Below are 14,718 nucleotides of genomic sequence, written 5' to 3' on the forward strand. Positions count from 1 at the left end.
GTAGCGCCAGAAGTTAATACAGACCGTCTTCTCGGCAGAAAAACGGAAGCCATTGGCGACACTCCAGGAGTAAAGACAGTCAAGAGAACGCTGAAGACAGCGCTCCAGGACACGTGTACACTGCGCGCTGCAATAGAAGGTAAAATCATCCACGAAAAGGGAGCCTGATACATCAGCTGGGAGGCAATCCATTATTGGATTGATCGCGATGGCGAAGAGATCGACGCTCAAAACTGAGCCCTGTGGCACCCCATTCTCCTGGCGAAAGGTGTCTGACAGGACAGAACCCACACGTACCCTGAACTGTCGATCCATTAAAAAGGAACGAATAAATAGAGGGAGGCGACCGCGAAGGCCCCATGCATGTATGGTGCGGAGAATGCCCGCCCTCCAACAGGTGTCGTAAGCCTTCTCAAAATCAAAGAACACAGCCGCGGTCGGGCGCTTCCGCAAGAAGTTATTCATAATGAAGGTCGACAAGGTAACCAGATGGTCAACAGCAGAGCGGCGCCTACGAAATCCACATTGTACTTTGGTAAGTAGGCGTCGAGACTCGAGCAGCCAAACCAATCGAGAGTTAACCATTCGCTCAATCACTTTACAGACACAGCTCGTAAGCGAGATGGGTCGATAACTGGAAGGCAAGCGCTTGTTCTTCCCCGGCTTAGGAATCGGGACAACAATAGACTCGCGCCAGCATGCGGGAACATGTCCCTCAATCCAGATACGATTGTAAGTACGAAGAAGAAAACCTTTACCCGCAGGAGAAAGGTTCTTCAGCATCTGAATATGAATAGAATCAGGCCCTGGAGCGGAGGACCGTGATCGGCCAAGTGCGTTTTCGAGTTCCCGCATGGTGAATGGGGCATTATAACTTTCACGATTCGAGGAGCGGAAGTTAGGTGGCCTAGCCTCCTCTGCCTGTTTGCGGGGGAGGAAGGCAGGGTGGTAATGAGCGGAGCTCGAAACCTCGGCGAAAAAGAGGCCGAAGGCATTGGAGACATCCTCCGGGGCCACAAGGACGTCATTCGCGACCGTCAAGACAGAAACTGGTGAGTGGACCTTAGTGCCAGATAGCCGGCGCAGGCTACCCCAGACAACAGAAGGAGTAGTAAAACTGTTGAAGGTGCCTGTGAAAGCAGCCCAGCTGGCTTTCTTGCTTTCTTTAATAATACCACGGCACTGCGCACGTAATCGTTTATAAGTGATACAATTCGCCACTGTAAAGTGGCGTTTAAAGGTGCGTAAAGCACGTCGACGAGCACGTTAAGCGTCTCTACATGCTGCGGTCCACCAGGGGACCGGTACGCGACGTGGAGAAGAAATAGGGTGAGGGATGGAATATTCAGCAGTAGCGAGAATGACTTCCGTGAGGTGTGCGACCTGACGATCGCAGCTTGTGAAGGTTTGATCCTGAAAGGTCGCCCTGGAAGAGAAGAGCCCCCAGTCCGCTTTGGAGATGGTCCAACTAAATGAGCACGGAGAGGGGGTATCCTGCAGGAGATGGATAACACACGGGAAGTGGTCGCTCGAATATGTATCAGAAAGTGAATACCACTCAAACCGGCGTGCAAGTTGGGGAGTACATATAGAGAAGTCTAAATGGGAATAGGTGTGAGATGTGTGCGAAAGAAAAGTAGGGGCGCCAGTATTGAGGCAGACAAGATTGAGCTGGTCGAAAAGGTCTGCTAACAGGGAGCCCCTCGGGCAGGATGCTGGAGAGCCCCAAAGGGGATGGTGGGCATTGAAGTCTCCAGTTAACAAAAATGGTGCAGGTAGCTGAGCAATAAGTTGCATCACGGCTGCCCTGGTAACGGCAGATGACGATGGAGTGTAAACGGTACAAAGGGAAAATGTAAAAGTGGGGAGAGTAATGAGGATGGCAACTGCCTGCAGGCCGGTGTGCAACGTGATGGGATCGTAGTAAATATCATCCCGGACCAGCAACATAACCCCTCCATGAGCCGGAATACCTACCACAGGTGGTAGGTCAAAACGCACAGAGGTGTAGTGTGCCAAGGCAATTTGATCGCATGGGCGTAGCTTCGTTTCCTGGAGGGCTACAACGAGCGGACGGTGCAAGCGGAGCAGCAACTTCAAGTCCTCTCGGTTGGAGCGAATGCTGCGACTATTCCAGTGAATAAGTGCCATCGTAAGAAGAAAAGGAAGATGAAAGAAGGGGCCACCTCGAAGGCCGCTGAGGGCCTGGCTTCGAGCGAGCACTGCCGCCGCTATCAGTAGGCGGACAGTCATCGTCCATTGGGTCTATAGGTTCATCGGCCATCTTGGGAAGATTGCCGGGAGGGGGAGCTTCCTCCGCCGGTGAACGGCCAGATGTTCGGCTACCAGCGGTGCGGCCAGGCGAAACGGATGACGGCCTGGGGCGGCAACCGCTGGGTGGCGCAGGAGAAGAAATGCGCCGTGGCGGAGAAGGAGAACTGTGCTTCCTATGAGCCTTCTTGGGAGGACGTTTGGCGGAAGTACCGGTCGAAGGCTGGGAGGTCGAGGTACGTAGGAAGTCTGCACGGGACGGTTCCTTCTTGAAGGCCCGTGCATCAGACTTCTGGGTCTTCGTCTTAGCAGAAGCTGATGAAGGGGCTGTTGTCTGTGGGGTGATGGGACGAAGAGGAGACGTCGACCGCGCGATCTTAGCACTGGCCGAACGGACGACCGTGGTGCTGAAGGTCAGATCGCATGTCTGGGTTGCCACCTCCCTGGTAGTCCGAGGAGAGGCGAGGACAGTACTGTATTTCCCCGCTGGGAGCAGCGTGGGCTTCCTACTAGCCAATAGCTTGCGAGCTACCGAGGTGGACACTTTCTCTTTGACCCGAATTTCTTGGATACAGCGTTCTTCCTTATAGACAGGACAGTCGCGGGAGGATGCGGCATGGTCGCCCTGACAGTTCATACAACGAGGAGACGGAGGTGGACAGTCACCCTCATGGGCATCCCTGCCACAAGTGACACATTTAGCCGCATTGGAACAAGACTGTCGAGTGTGATTGAAACGCTGACACTGGTAATAGCGCGTAGGTGTCGGGACATAGGGGCGAACAGAAATAACCTCGTAGCCCGCCTTGATGCGCGATGGCGGCTTAACACTATCGAAGGTCAAGAAAAGTGTCCGGGTCGGTACAAGGTCATTGTTGACCTTTTCCATGACCCTATGGACAGCCGTCACGCCCTGCTCAGCGAGGAAAGATTGAATCTCCTCGTCAGTCAGTCCGTCGAGGGAGCTAGTATAGACCACACCACGAGACGAATTCAAAGTTCGGTGAGCCTCCACCCGCACAGGGAACGTGTACAGGAGTGTGGCCCGAAGCAGTTTTTGTGCCTGAAAGGCGCTCTCAGTTTCTAGTAGTAAGGTACCGTTACGCAACCTGGTACAAGATTTGACAGATCCGGCTATGGCATCTACACTCTTCTGGATAACGAAAGGGTTGACAGAGGAAAAATCATATCCGTCCTCAGATCGAGAAACGACGAGGAACTGTGGGGCAGGCGGTAGTACTTTTGTCACTGATGGCTGGTCACGTTTCCGTTTTTGGGCAGAAGTCGAGTGAAATGGAGTGAAATCCATTGCGGAGGAATCCCCCATAATTGCCAGCGTCTCCGATGGCGCGCTCCTTCCTTGTGGGGACCCTCTCAGAGGGCACTCCCGCCTTAGGTGAATGTTTACACCTCAGGTCACACCTCCCGAGAAACAGACGGAGGGACCAATCGGCATGGTCAGAAGGTATCAGCTCAGGCAATCACCCCTCCCCGGGCCTGGCCTTTACCAGGGGGTACGTGCGTGCCTTACATGTCTACCCAGGGCGGGGAATTACGCGTTACCCCGTCACCGGCTACGCGTGCGAACGCGTGGGTCGGCCTTCAGGCACGCACAGGGAGGAAGGAAGAAGAGGAAAAGGAGAGAGAGAGAGAGGGAGAGAGAGGACAGACTGTCTCAAACGCCGAGGCGGAGACCAGAGAAGGCAAGGAGAAGGCAAGGCAACGAGAAGGCAAGGAGGAGGCAAGGCAACGAGAAGGCAAGGAGGAGGAGGCGAGGCAACGAGAAGGCAAGGAGGAGGAGGCGAGGCAACGAGAAGGCAAGGAGGAGGAGGCAAGGCAACGAGAAGGCAAGGAGGAGGAGGCAAGGCAACGAGAAGGCAAGGAGGAGGAGGCGAGGCAACGAGAAGGCAAGGAGGAGGAGGCGAGGCAACGAGAAGGCAAGGAGAAGGAGGCAACGAGAAGGCAAGGAGAAGGAGGCAACGAGAAGGCAAGGAGAAGGAGGCAACGAGAAGGCAAGGAGAAGGAGGCAACGAGAAGGCAAGGAGAAGGAGGCAACGAGAAGGCAAGGAGAAGGAGGCAACGAGAAGGCAAGGAGAAGGAGGCAACGAGAAGGCAAGGAGAAGGAGGCAACGAGAAGGCAAGGAGAAGGAGGCAACGAGAAGGCAAGGAGAAGGAGGCAACGAGAAGGCAAGGAGAAGGAGGCAACGAGAAGGCAAGGAGAAGGAGGCAACGAGAAGGCAAGGAGAAGGAGGCAACGAGAAGGCAAGGAGAAGCAGGCAACGAGAAGGCAAGGAGAAGAAGACAAGGGAAAGAGTAAGGAAGACAGTGAGGTGGAAAAGAGCAAAGAAAGGAACCAACCAAAGGAAGGAAGAAACGAGAAGTGAAAAAGCAAAATGACCGCAAATAGAGGTCGTGGAACCGTCCGTCTCCGGACGCAGGCGCTAACGACCCCCTTGAGGGGGTGGGACTCCTTTTAGTCGCCTCTTACGACAGGCAGGAATACCTCGGGCCTATTCTAATCCCCGGACCCGCAGGGGGGTCGCCCCAGTTGTACGGACGACGTAGCTAGTACGTCTCTCTAGACCTGCCGTGTGGTGGCGCTCCGTCTGCTATCACTGAAAGTGGCGACACGCGGGTCCGACATGTACTAATGGACCGCGGCCGATTTAAAGCTACCACCTAGCAAGTGTGGTGTCTGGCGGTGACACCACACATCTCACATTTCTTAGCAGCAATTCTCGAACGGCTGACCTTGGAACACGTGCAATGCTTGAAGATCGCACGTTGCGTTCAGCCTTCTGAGCCATGGCGACAAATCCTTGAATAACTTGTGGCGGAATTAGCCGTCAGCATCTCCCAGGAGTAATTCCCAAATCGCCAATTTATTCGAACTTCCAAGTTCAAAATGATTCAAATGGCTCTGAGCACTATGGGACTTAATTTCTGAGGTGGTCAGTCCCCTAGAACATAGAACTAAAACCCAACTAACCTAAGGACATCACACACATCCATGCCCGAGGCAGGATTCGAACCTGCGATCGTAGCAGTCGCGCGATTCCTGACTGAAGCGCCTAGAACCGCTCGCCATCGCGGCCGGCTAACTTCCAAGTCATGTTTTTGAATGTCAGTGCGGAAAGAGGACCTCTCCGTATTTCTGAAGTTGAGTAACGATACGGGAAATAAATTTTCGCTACACGGGTCAACGTAGACGGAAAACTAATTAAAACAACACTCTACATCACTTTCTTGTCCCACTTGTTAAGTAGTAATTAGAAAGCAGCCAAATACTTAGATTTCATTTGAATCCTACAGTAGCCTGACATTGACCAGAGATACTCCACATTCTGCTTTCCAGGGCTAATTCCTGCTGAGAAAGGAAGCCCGAACAAATGTAGAAAAAGCTTAAGAACAGTTATTCGAGGGAACATTTTTGTTTGTGCAACTCAGCAGTTCACACGTTGCTTCAAAATTATTTGGATTAGTTCGTTGCCTAATTTTGAGCAGACTCAAAATTTTTAAACGCGTGTACGTGCTCATTGATCATACTGTTCGCAATCATCAATGAAATTACAATGAAATCCAGACCATTAGCTGGTTACAGGAGTTGATATTTATCAACGGGAACAGTTGAAAATGTGTACGCCGCCGAGACTCCAACCTGGGATCTCTTGCTTACATGGCAGACGCTCTATCCGACTTTTTTGTTTTTTTTCCTTCCTCGGAGTTTTTGGGCTCCCCATCTCCCCTTCTAGCACTTCCATTCACTCTCCTTCATGCGCCTTCTTCGGCGAGCTTCAATGCCAAACTTTTTTTTTTAATGGGTTTTGAAACTGAATTGCATCTTGAAGACAATGTTAGAAAACTGTAATCCGAATAGATTACAGTGAAAATAACTCACTCTATAATACTGTTGACTGCATTAACGTAATACAAAATATTCTTCCATTAGAATTTAATTTCCTCCCTTAATTTTTATTTTTGCGTCTCATTTTTGTTTAAACTTCTTAAGTGATGCACGTCTTATGCATTAGAATAGTTTTTCCCTATTATTCTTGTGCTGTGACATGATTCCTGTTACTTTTTGGGAAAACATGCTTTTTCGGGGTTCTGTTGAGGCCTTCACGGCTATGGTATCGGCCCTGGGGCACACGAAGTCCCCACCTTACTTCACCCTCGACAGCAATCCCCTACTTTGGCAGTCTATCTTGTTCCGTCCATTCCATATTATTTGTATATCAACCGATGCCTTGTTTCTGAAACAAAATTTGTATCATATTCTCGAACTTCAAAATATACCGGAACAAAGACCATAAAAAGTATTCGTCTTTCATATACTCTCGACAGTCTTTTAGATTGTCATTGCCTTTGTTGTTAACATAATTGACGAAATTTCCGAATAGCCACAAGATGACATTGTTTTTATGTGGTGGAAAGGAAACTTCTTCTGGGAAGAGTATATCGTGTAGTGTGATTTCTCTTCCATCGGTCCGTTTGAGAAAAGCGACTTGCAATACAATGTCATTCCAAATATTCTTGTATCCATTACAGATGAAGCGATGCTTTAAAGAGTCCAAATTGTGAACGTTTTGGCACACATTGGTGCTAATTATGTTGTTGACAACTCTGTATCATGACGCTTGACTTCCGTAGTCAACGTTTTGTTATTTATATTAGTCCATATTTTTCCCAGTTTTTGTTGGGATACTTCAGCTCCATTTTATTTTGATTTTCTCTACTATATATTTACTTGACCTCTTATTTTTGTCTGTTAAAAATGCACGTCAAGTAGCTTAATTCTACATAAAACTGCTTAATATGCTTTAGGTTGTAATTTATGTTGTGAACATCTACTGACGGCTGCATGCTTCCGGGTTTAAGAAGGTCAAATAGAGACGCAGCCGAACAGCGTCACTACCGCTCTGTAAGTTTTAGCGTTCTTTTAATGAAGAGGGCAGTCAGCCCTAGGCCTCCGTTTTCGGGTCTCGATGTAGTCGTTCCGACTGCTGCTCTAAACATATAGCCTTTCCATACGTATCGACAGAGAGTGTTAATTATAGATTTCGCTATGTCTGGAGGTGTTGGTAAAATCTGAGCGCCATATGCAGCTTTCGAAAGAACTGCACCGTTTATTAGTTTAATTCTTTGCTTGATATTTAAGTCTCTCGTTTCATGCAGTATTAAGGTGTCTCTGATTTTTCTTAACACTTGTTTCCAATTATCAGCCGTTTGCTTTGGGCGTAACTTTTTACAATCGCCCATTAAGAAGGTGTGACGGTCCACCCTATTTGCCCACGGTAGCTGCACATTGTCAAGACCCTGTAAATTTGGTGCGAGGATAAATGAAATGAAAAGTTCCTTTTTAGTTACCCTGCTATAAAGCAATAACTTGTCAGTTAGCTGGGCACAGTCATCATCGCTCCTTACTAGAACTCCCACATCGTCAGCGTAGGCATTTGTAAACGTCTTCAGCCCAGCTATTGTTATGTCTTCTAAGGTTGTGTTCAAAAGCCGTAAAAGGGGTTCCAGAGAAACCACATAAAACAACATGGACAGGGGACTTCCCTGAGGAACTCCACTAGATATCAACACTTCATTAGTATATAGTCCATTGATCGAGATTTTGGTTCGTATTCCTCTGACGATGTTCGTTAAAACCGCTAAGTTGCCATCATTGAAACCTGTGTGTTTCAAGGTTCGGAACAGATATCTGTAGTTGACTCTGTCAAACACTTTAGCAAAATCAATGAAGGTAATGCCTCCATTCGCTGACGACGATGATGAGAAAATAGAAATAATGTCTCGATATTCACACACAGTCTTAAAAATGGTACGTCGAGGGAGACACGTCTGGTGGCATCCAACGACTTTCTAAAATCGGTCCCATTCGTTCTTTAATTACACGTGGAACTACCTTGTAATCTGAGTTTATTAGACTGATCGGACACGAAAGATATTACTAAAATGAGGCCGTACTCCCTCCCTTTGGAAGTAGTACACTTACACTTTCCATGAAAGCAGCAGGAATTTTCTCGCCCCTCAAGACGTCATTAACTACTTCCGTGAATTGGGAACCTATTAGGTGCCAAAACGTCCTATAAAACTCCATAGGCAGGCCGTCTGGGCCGGAAGACTTCAGTGAGGGTTAAGATTTGAGTATATCAAAAACCTTGTCGTTCGTAATTTCTAATGTTAAACCTCTGTTCTCCTCCTCTGTAACAGCTGCTTCTATTCCGGAGTTCTGTAAAAATTCTTGTACTGAGTTGTCAGTAGCATTTCCAGAATATAATTGCTGAAAAAATATATGTGCTTCATTTAAGATATCCCTTTGTTCTGTCAGGACTCTTATTTTATTTTCCAGCCTCAGAACGGAAGATTTCTTCTTCTGTTTTTTGTATGTTGTATCAAGTGGTAGATGGAGGTGTTTTCTGCCTCCACCGTCGTTCCAGTGTGTGATTTGATTTGTAATCCCTCCAAATGTACCCTCTTGATACTTGTCTTTATCAATATTAAAAACGTCAAAGCCAAAATGATGTCTTGAGACACTGGTTGGTCGTAAAGGTCTCTCAAGCAAGAGTAGTAAAACTCCGTTGTGTGTCTTGACCACATTGCACTTTCTTTGGCGTAAGGTATCAGCGCTGCTCTCATCTTTTTCTTAGCGGCCATAGTCCACCATTCAATAGTTGGCAGTCAGTTTTAAGGATGCGTCCTAAATATAGAACAAGTTTTTTGCATCTTTAAAGCTAGAGCTTTTTCAGAGAGGGTATTGATATTTAATTTCCATAGTGGGCGACCCCAATGTGTCTTTTGCCTGGTTAATTTGACGATGCACGTCACTCCGAGGTGGTCAGAGAAGGCAGCTGGTATCACCTCGATACTACTGACTTTGGTGTCTAGAATCGACAGAATATATGTCACCCCCACTTTACTCTGTGTAGCACCAGTGATAAAATATCCGACGCTGGTTCGCTTCACATATATTTCCCGCGCGTCAAACCACTTCATGTTTGTGACCAACGCCTGCAGTTCTTGGGAGAAGTAAAGATTTGGTCGCTGATCCTCTTTATTTAAAACACAATATCTCCTCCAATGACAATTTCTGCAGGGTTTTCTTGGAATAGCCTTTTTTTAAATAATGGCTGCCCTCTTTCGTCTCGCATTGTTGCCTGATGGTGTGTAAAGGTTTATGAAAGTGGCGTTAAAAATTTTACAGCTAATTCCTTTCCCCGACTCTAAAAGGCACATGTTTGTCGTCTCGATCCCTTCTTTAGCAAGGATGGCTGTTCCATACGCGTTTTCTGGAGCCACATTCAACACCTCTTTGTACCCTGAAACATACAATTCTTTGACATGAACTTCCTGCAGAAATACGATATCTGTATCTGACTGGTACAGAAAGTCCTTCAGTGCAGCTACCTTTGCTTGACTCTGAATTTTGTTTATATTTAGGTTGGTCACGTTACATGTATGTTCCACTGTGAGACGCTACAAGACAATAGAGGACACGTTATTGGAGCCGGGTACAGCAACTTCTGTTTTGATATATGTGTTATTTTATTTTACTTTTATTCCATTGACGGTTTTCTTTTTCTTTTGTTTCTTTCTTCTTAGAGTTCAGTGTGGCAATTTTTAATAGACAAACGTCTTCCTCAAAAGCCCCTTCCGGCCCCATTACATCGGTCTGATCATCCTTTTCGTCCGCCCAGTGAAATCGTGGCGCGGAGATGCCGTGTCCATGCCCTTGTCCAAGTACGGTTTCATTGTCCATATCTGATGTCGTATTGTCATGCAAGGGGTCAAATGTTCCGTGTGGCGTGTCAGCCCGTTCTTGTCTCTTGTTCCAATCCGAAGACTCACCGACCGCTTCCTTTTGTGTATCTTCGTCCTTCTTTTCGGTCTCCTGTATCTTCCTCAGCCGCTCTCTTAAAGGAGGGGCCAAGTTCTCTGCAGCTTGATGTGCTCTTTGTCTCTCTTTATTTTTTGAGGATTTCGGTGAAACATTTGGTGAACTTCCTGGCGAAGCCATGGAAGATCGAGGAGAAGTCACCTTTCCCGCCTTCGTGGCGGAAGATTTTTGAGCTCCGTTAATTTCGGAATCGGCCGTTGCTGCTGTTTCTACGACACGTGAGGTGGGTGGTGTCATTGGTTCGTCTTCTTGCGCCCCCCTTTTCCTTTGACGTTTCCGGAACCTGTCTGTGGTGTCCTGTCATCTGTGTGGTTGTCAGTTATTTGTTGCATCACTTCCTCTTTATGTCCATCCACTGCAGTTCCCTCTAGGATGTTGGCCCTTTCGTGTGTAACTACCGCTTCGTACTCTACCATGTCCACATCAGGTATTATCGATGAAGCTTGTCGCTATTTTGGAAGAGTTGTCAGACTGAGGGGGAACGCGCTTGCCCTCTGTGACGTCATTACTGGCCAGATTCTGACTGTCATCGTTAGTCAACTCCGCGGTGCTTCCCGTTTCCGCGCGTGTGTCGGAAGGTCCCGCTGTTCGGCCATATTCTGTTGGTAGGGGGCCCGGCTAGCTACCGCGGCAGCGTACGTCACTTGCATGCTAACAACTTGTCCTGGGACAGCCGCCTCGTTAGTCGGTAACTGAGGAACAAGCCTTCTACTGCACTCACTTCTGACGTGCCCTGTGGCGTTACATAATGCACAAGTCTGTGGCTTCCCATCATAAATTATGAGAGCACGATGGCCACAGATATCCCTTCTTACTTGAATATGTCGTAAGAGCTCAATCTTAATCTAACTCCATTCAAAACCGGAAACATATATTGCTCCGACCATTTTTCTGCAATATTAAATATAACCCTACCACAGGGCTGAAGAGCAGCATTGATTGCTCCGGCAGTGACCTCGAAAGGCAGTTCGAAAACTCTCCATGTTCGAATGCCTAGCCCAGCATGGGAAACAAGAATGTTGTAAGACGTCGTGGTCTCCTGACCTTCACTGCTTACATATTCCCTCCCAATCATGTTCCGCACATCAAGACGCTTCATTTGAACCCAAACTCGATAAGATGAAGTCAATGTTGTCAATTGCCTATCGTTTACATGGATTCATACAAGTGAGCGCACCGTGGTTGAAATACTCGAGGCTGGCGTGCACACATACATTCCAGACACGACGGTCACAAAAGCTTTTAGTGCAGGAGAGAGGCTGGGTCGTCCCCTGAAGGGCCTGGCGTCCCGTTGTGCGGCCTATGTCGGCCGGTGACCACCCATGTAGCGGACAGCGTGGGCTCCAGTGAAAATGAAGAACAACCCCGTGTTTGGCTTAAAAGCAAATTCCGCTACATTGTGTGGGAGGGACCAGCCTACGCATTCTTTACACACAGCACGCAGTTTGCTGTCTCCCTGTGAAAATCTCTCAAACGCCGCAGCTACAAGCTTCCGGATTGGTCACCTTAAACGAAACGTCATTCTCCCGTTATAGAAGAGCAATGCTGATTGGCAGACGATATTTCTGACGCCTTGAGCTGAAGGAATAATGGAAGAGACCGAAAGATATACCACTTCACGCTTGGCGTGGAGGGGCGCGGTTCCGTTGTCACTCTTGGAGCGAGAACACTTAACGAGAGAGTGCGCGGTCGTACGTGGACTCGAAAGAACGGGGAACTAGTGTCTCCTCAGTACTTCACTGGGAGAGCACCTTTGTCGAGAGCGAATCAAAGGGAGACTCTATATTGAGTCCTTGTGATTAAGCGTTGTTCACCGTGTTGGCCGACACTTATTGTGCGGTGTGAATGGACAGAGTTATAGTTAAACACCTGCGAGCGAATTTTGAGTGGCATCGCAGTGGACTGGTTATCTGACCAGTGTACCATGCCAATAGTTAGACTATGGGCGAATAGGAGTCCTTGACTTCATCAAGGCGTAGGGACAGTTTGATTGGCGAAGGTCAATCCAGATAGAACGAGAGTTATCTTTGCTTTCTGCGCCACTCGCTGCTGACAAATGTCATCGCAGCTTACGGTATTGTGCACTACAGCTATTGCGAGCCCCATATTTCCCCCACAACAGTACGCTTCACTGCATTTCACACGCGACAGCCTCGACCGTACCTTACAATACTCTAAAGGATAATTATTCAAGTTGAGTAGGCGCGCCTCTCAGCCATTCTGCCAAGGCAACAACCATCTTAAACTTCACATTCCGAAAAGAACCAGGATATAACTTGTTCAATTCATAACTAAAAGTGCCATTGTGATTTCTCAGAATTTTTTTCAAAATAAATCATAACTTTCGTTAGTTCCATGGTTTTTTTACACTAACTAGCACTACACCAGTACCCAAGTATCCCACTAGCTACGTAAGAAATATTGTGAATTTTTTGTGTCTTTTCCTTTCAGCAATAAATATCTTCTGGAGTCGTCTGCTGTAAGTTTTTCAGGTGTTTCTCTTTAGAACGTTAGGAGCGTCTGTCTGACTTCTGTAGTAGTGTGGAGGTGGAAATTGTACCATTTACCCCGTGGCTCCCGCAAGATGCATCTCAGATTAATCCATTGCGCAGAATAATAGATCAACCCCAAACCTCAGAACGCCACTAACGGTTCCGTCTGCATGATTAAACTTCATTTTGCCACCGCACTTGTCAACTATCGAGGAGCACAAATCAGAGGGAATCAATTTCAAAAAGACGGAATTGGAAACAAAAGAAAGATGAACGCCAATAATTTCGTCTCCTGTGATCTTAACTGTTTCTGAAAGCCACCTTTTGATCTCAAAAGCTTCTGGTCATTTACAGGTCCAATCAAAAGAGAATCTAACCGTATCTATTCTTTCACAGCTAATTTCGTTCATTTTGCCATTTTATATCACTGAAAGACGCAAAGTAAACAAAGCGCTTCTAACAACCCTACCACAACAAAGGTCAAAAATTAATTACAATTTTAGAGTTGCTCACGCTGCTAAATATTGCATTTTCGGGCAACAACAAAGTTATATTATGTGGCAGGTGTCAAAAGAGCACGTTAATAATGCCATTTCTTGAAATAATGGATAAACTAGGCACTCATCTTTTCGTGTTCCCTACGCTGATCTCGTTGTGAACTCATAGCTCAATCGTCGAAAATCTAGGTAGTGATGATTCCAAGCTCGGAGGCCTAGGTGTTATTCTGCGATATTCAAAAGTTTCATGAACCATTCTTTAAGATTACTTTTTTACATCACCATTGTCCTAACTTGCAAACGTTTAATCAGCACTCCGAATTTAAGGTACACTTCTTTTTTATTACTTTTGTTGCAATATCACGTAACTCGTTCCAAAACATCACAAACAGTGAGGAAGATATTTTCAAGTATGTTTTATATTGTGAAAAGTTCACATTTCATAAACTGACTACAATTTGGGCGTCATGTTGAAAAGACGCAAAGCTTGACACACTGATTTTTGGGTGCGTAAGCGGTTATTAGAGTTACAAGTACGTCAAAGATCATAGTGACAAAAGAAAGAATACACATAAGAATATTATCATTGCAATATATACATATCGATGTATGTAAGTACCTGTACATTAATGAAATCAAATCTGAATGTTGTCACAGAAATATGTTAACTATTTTACAGAAACACAGTAGAATATTGCTGGTATCGAGAGGTTGAGGTGAGGTGCCGTAATGGTTACGTAATTGACGTACCGTTACACGCTCTACTGACCTTCGCAACAGCCACACAGCCTCTGTTCATACCACCCCTCCTAGCGCTGCCGCCACACGTCCGTCCAGATCGGCGGCCGAGCAGCGGATGAGTGAGCCACCGAGGACAGAGACGATAGTGCTACTGCAGTGACTTATCTCTGACACAGTCCCCGTGAGACCCACACTTGCTGTCCACACACTATAGTGGGCAGGGGTTCTACAAATGTACTCATTACTCGCGAAAGTCAATCTAGAATTTCAGCATTGCTCCAACACTTCATGGAATCGGTAAAGTATATTAAACAAGTATGCTACCGAGGAACGTCACAACGAGCGTCAGAGTGACGAGCGTCGCAGTCGTACAGAAGTTATTTGATTCTGTGTAAGATTGCACAGCACTGAAAATTTGCTTAAGCTTCTCGCTAGAGTGAAGGCCAACTGTCTCCATGGCGGCCCTACTGTTAGTTTTCGTATGGAGTGCGAGGAGTAGTTGTGATGTTTGGTATCTGGAAGGACGAAACGTATCGCGAGAACTGAAGTTGAACAATGAAATTTGGAATGCGTATGAACAGGAGGAATGACAAAATCACCAAGATGCTACTCCAGATGTGTGTAAAATGAATGTTCGCAACGTAAAGTAATAACCACTAAAATTATGATTTGATCCTGTTTGTCTGCCCCCGGAAGCAGATCTTAGGATCTGCTAATTCCATTTTTAACATTAATACTACTAAATGATATACATTACAATCTGTTACCTTCATCATTCATTTATGTTTAAAGAGTTGTTTGTACTTACATATTG

At 46.7% G+C, this 14,718-nt stretch overlaps 1 protein-coding gene across 1 annotated transcript in view; it reads left to right on the forward strand.

The window, feature by feature from the left end:
* The window catches only part of LOC124798761 (coiled-coil domain-containing protein 177-like), a 143,146-nt gene extending 138,558 nt beyond the window's left edge, over positions 1-4,588 (forward strand). Inside the window, exon 4 of the mRNA XM_047262290.1 lies at positions 4,029-4,588. Within this exon, the coding sequence (XP_047118246.1) occupies positions 4,029-4,588 (560 nt within the window). The remainder of the gene's footprint in view (positions 1-4,028) is intronic.
* Positions 4,589-14,718: the final 10,130 nt, after the last annotated feature.

Source organism: Schistocerca piceifrons, chromosome 5 (assembly GCF_021461385.2).
Source record: "Schistocerca piceifrons isolate TAMUIC-IGC-003096 chromosome 5, iqSchPice1.1, whole genome shotgun sequence".
Classification (NCBI taxonomy): Eukaryota; Metazoa; Arthropoda; class Insecta; order Orthoptera; family Acrididae; genus Schistocerca; species Schistocerca piceifrons.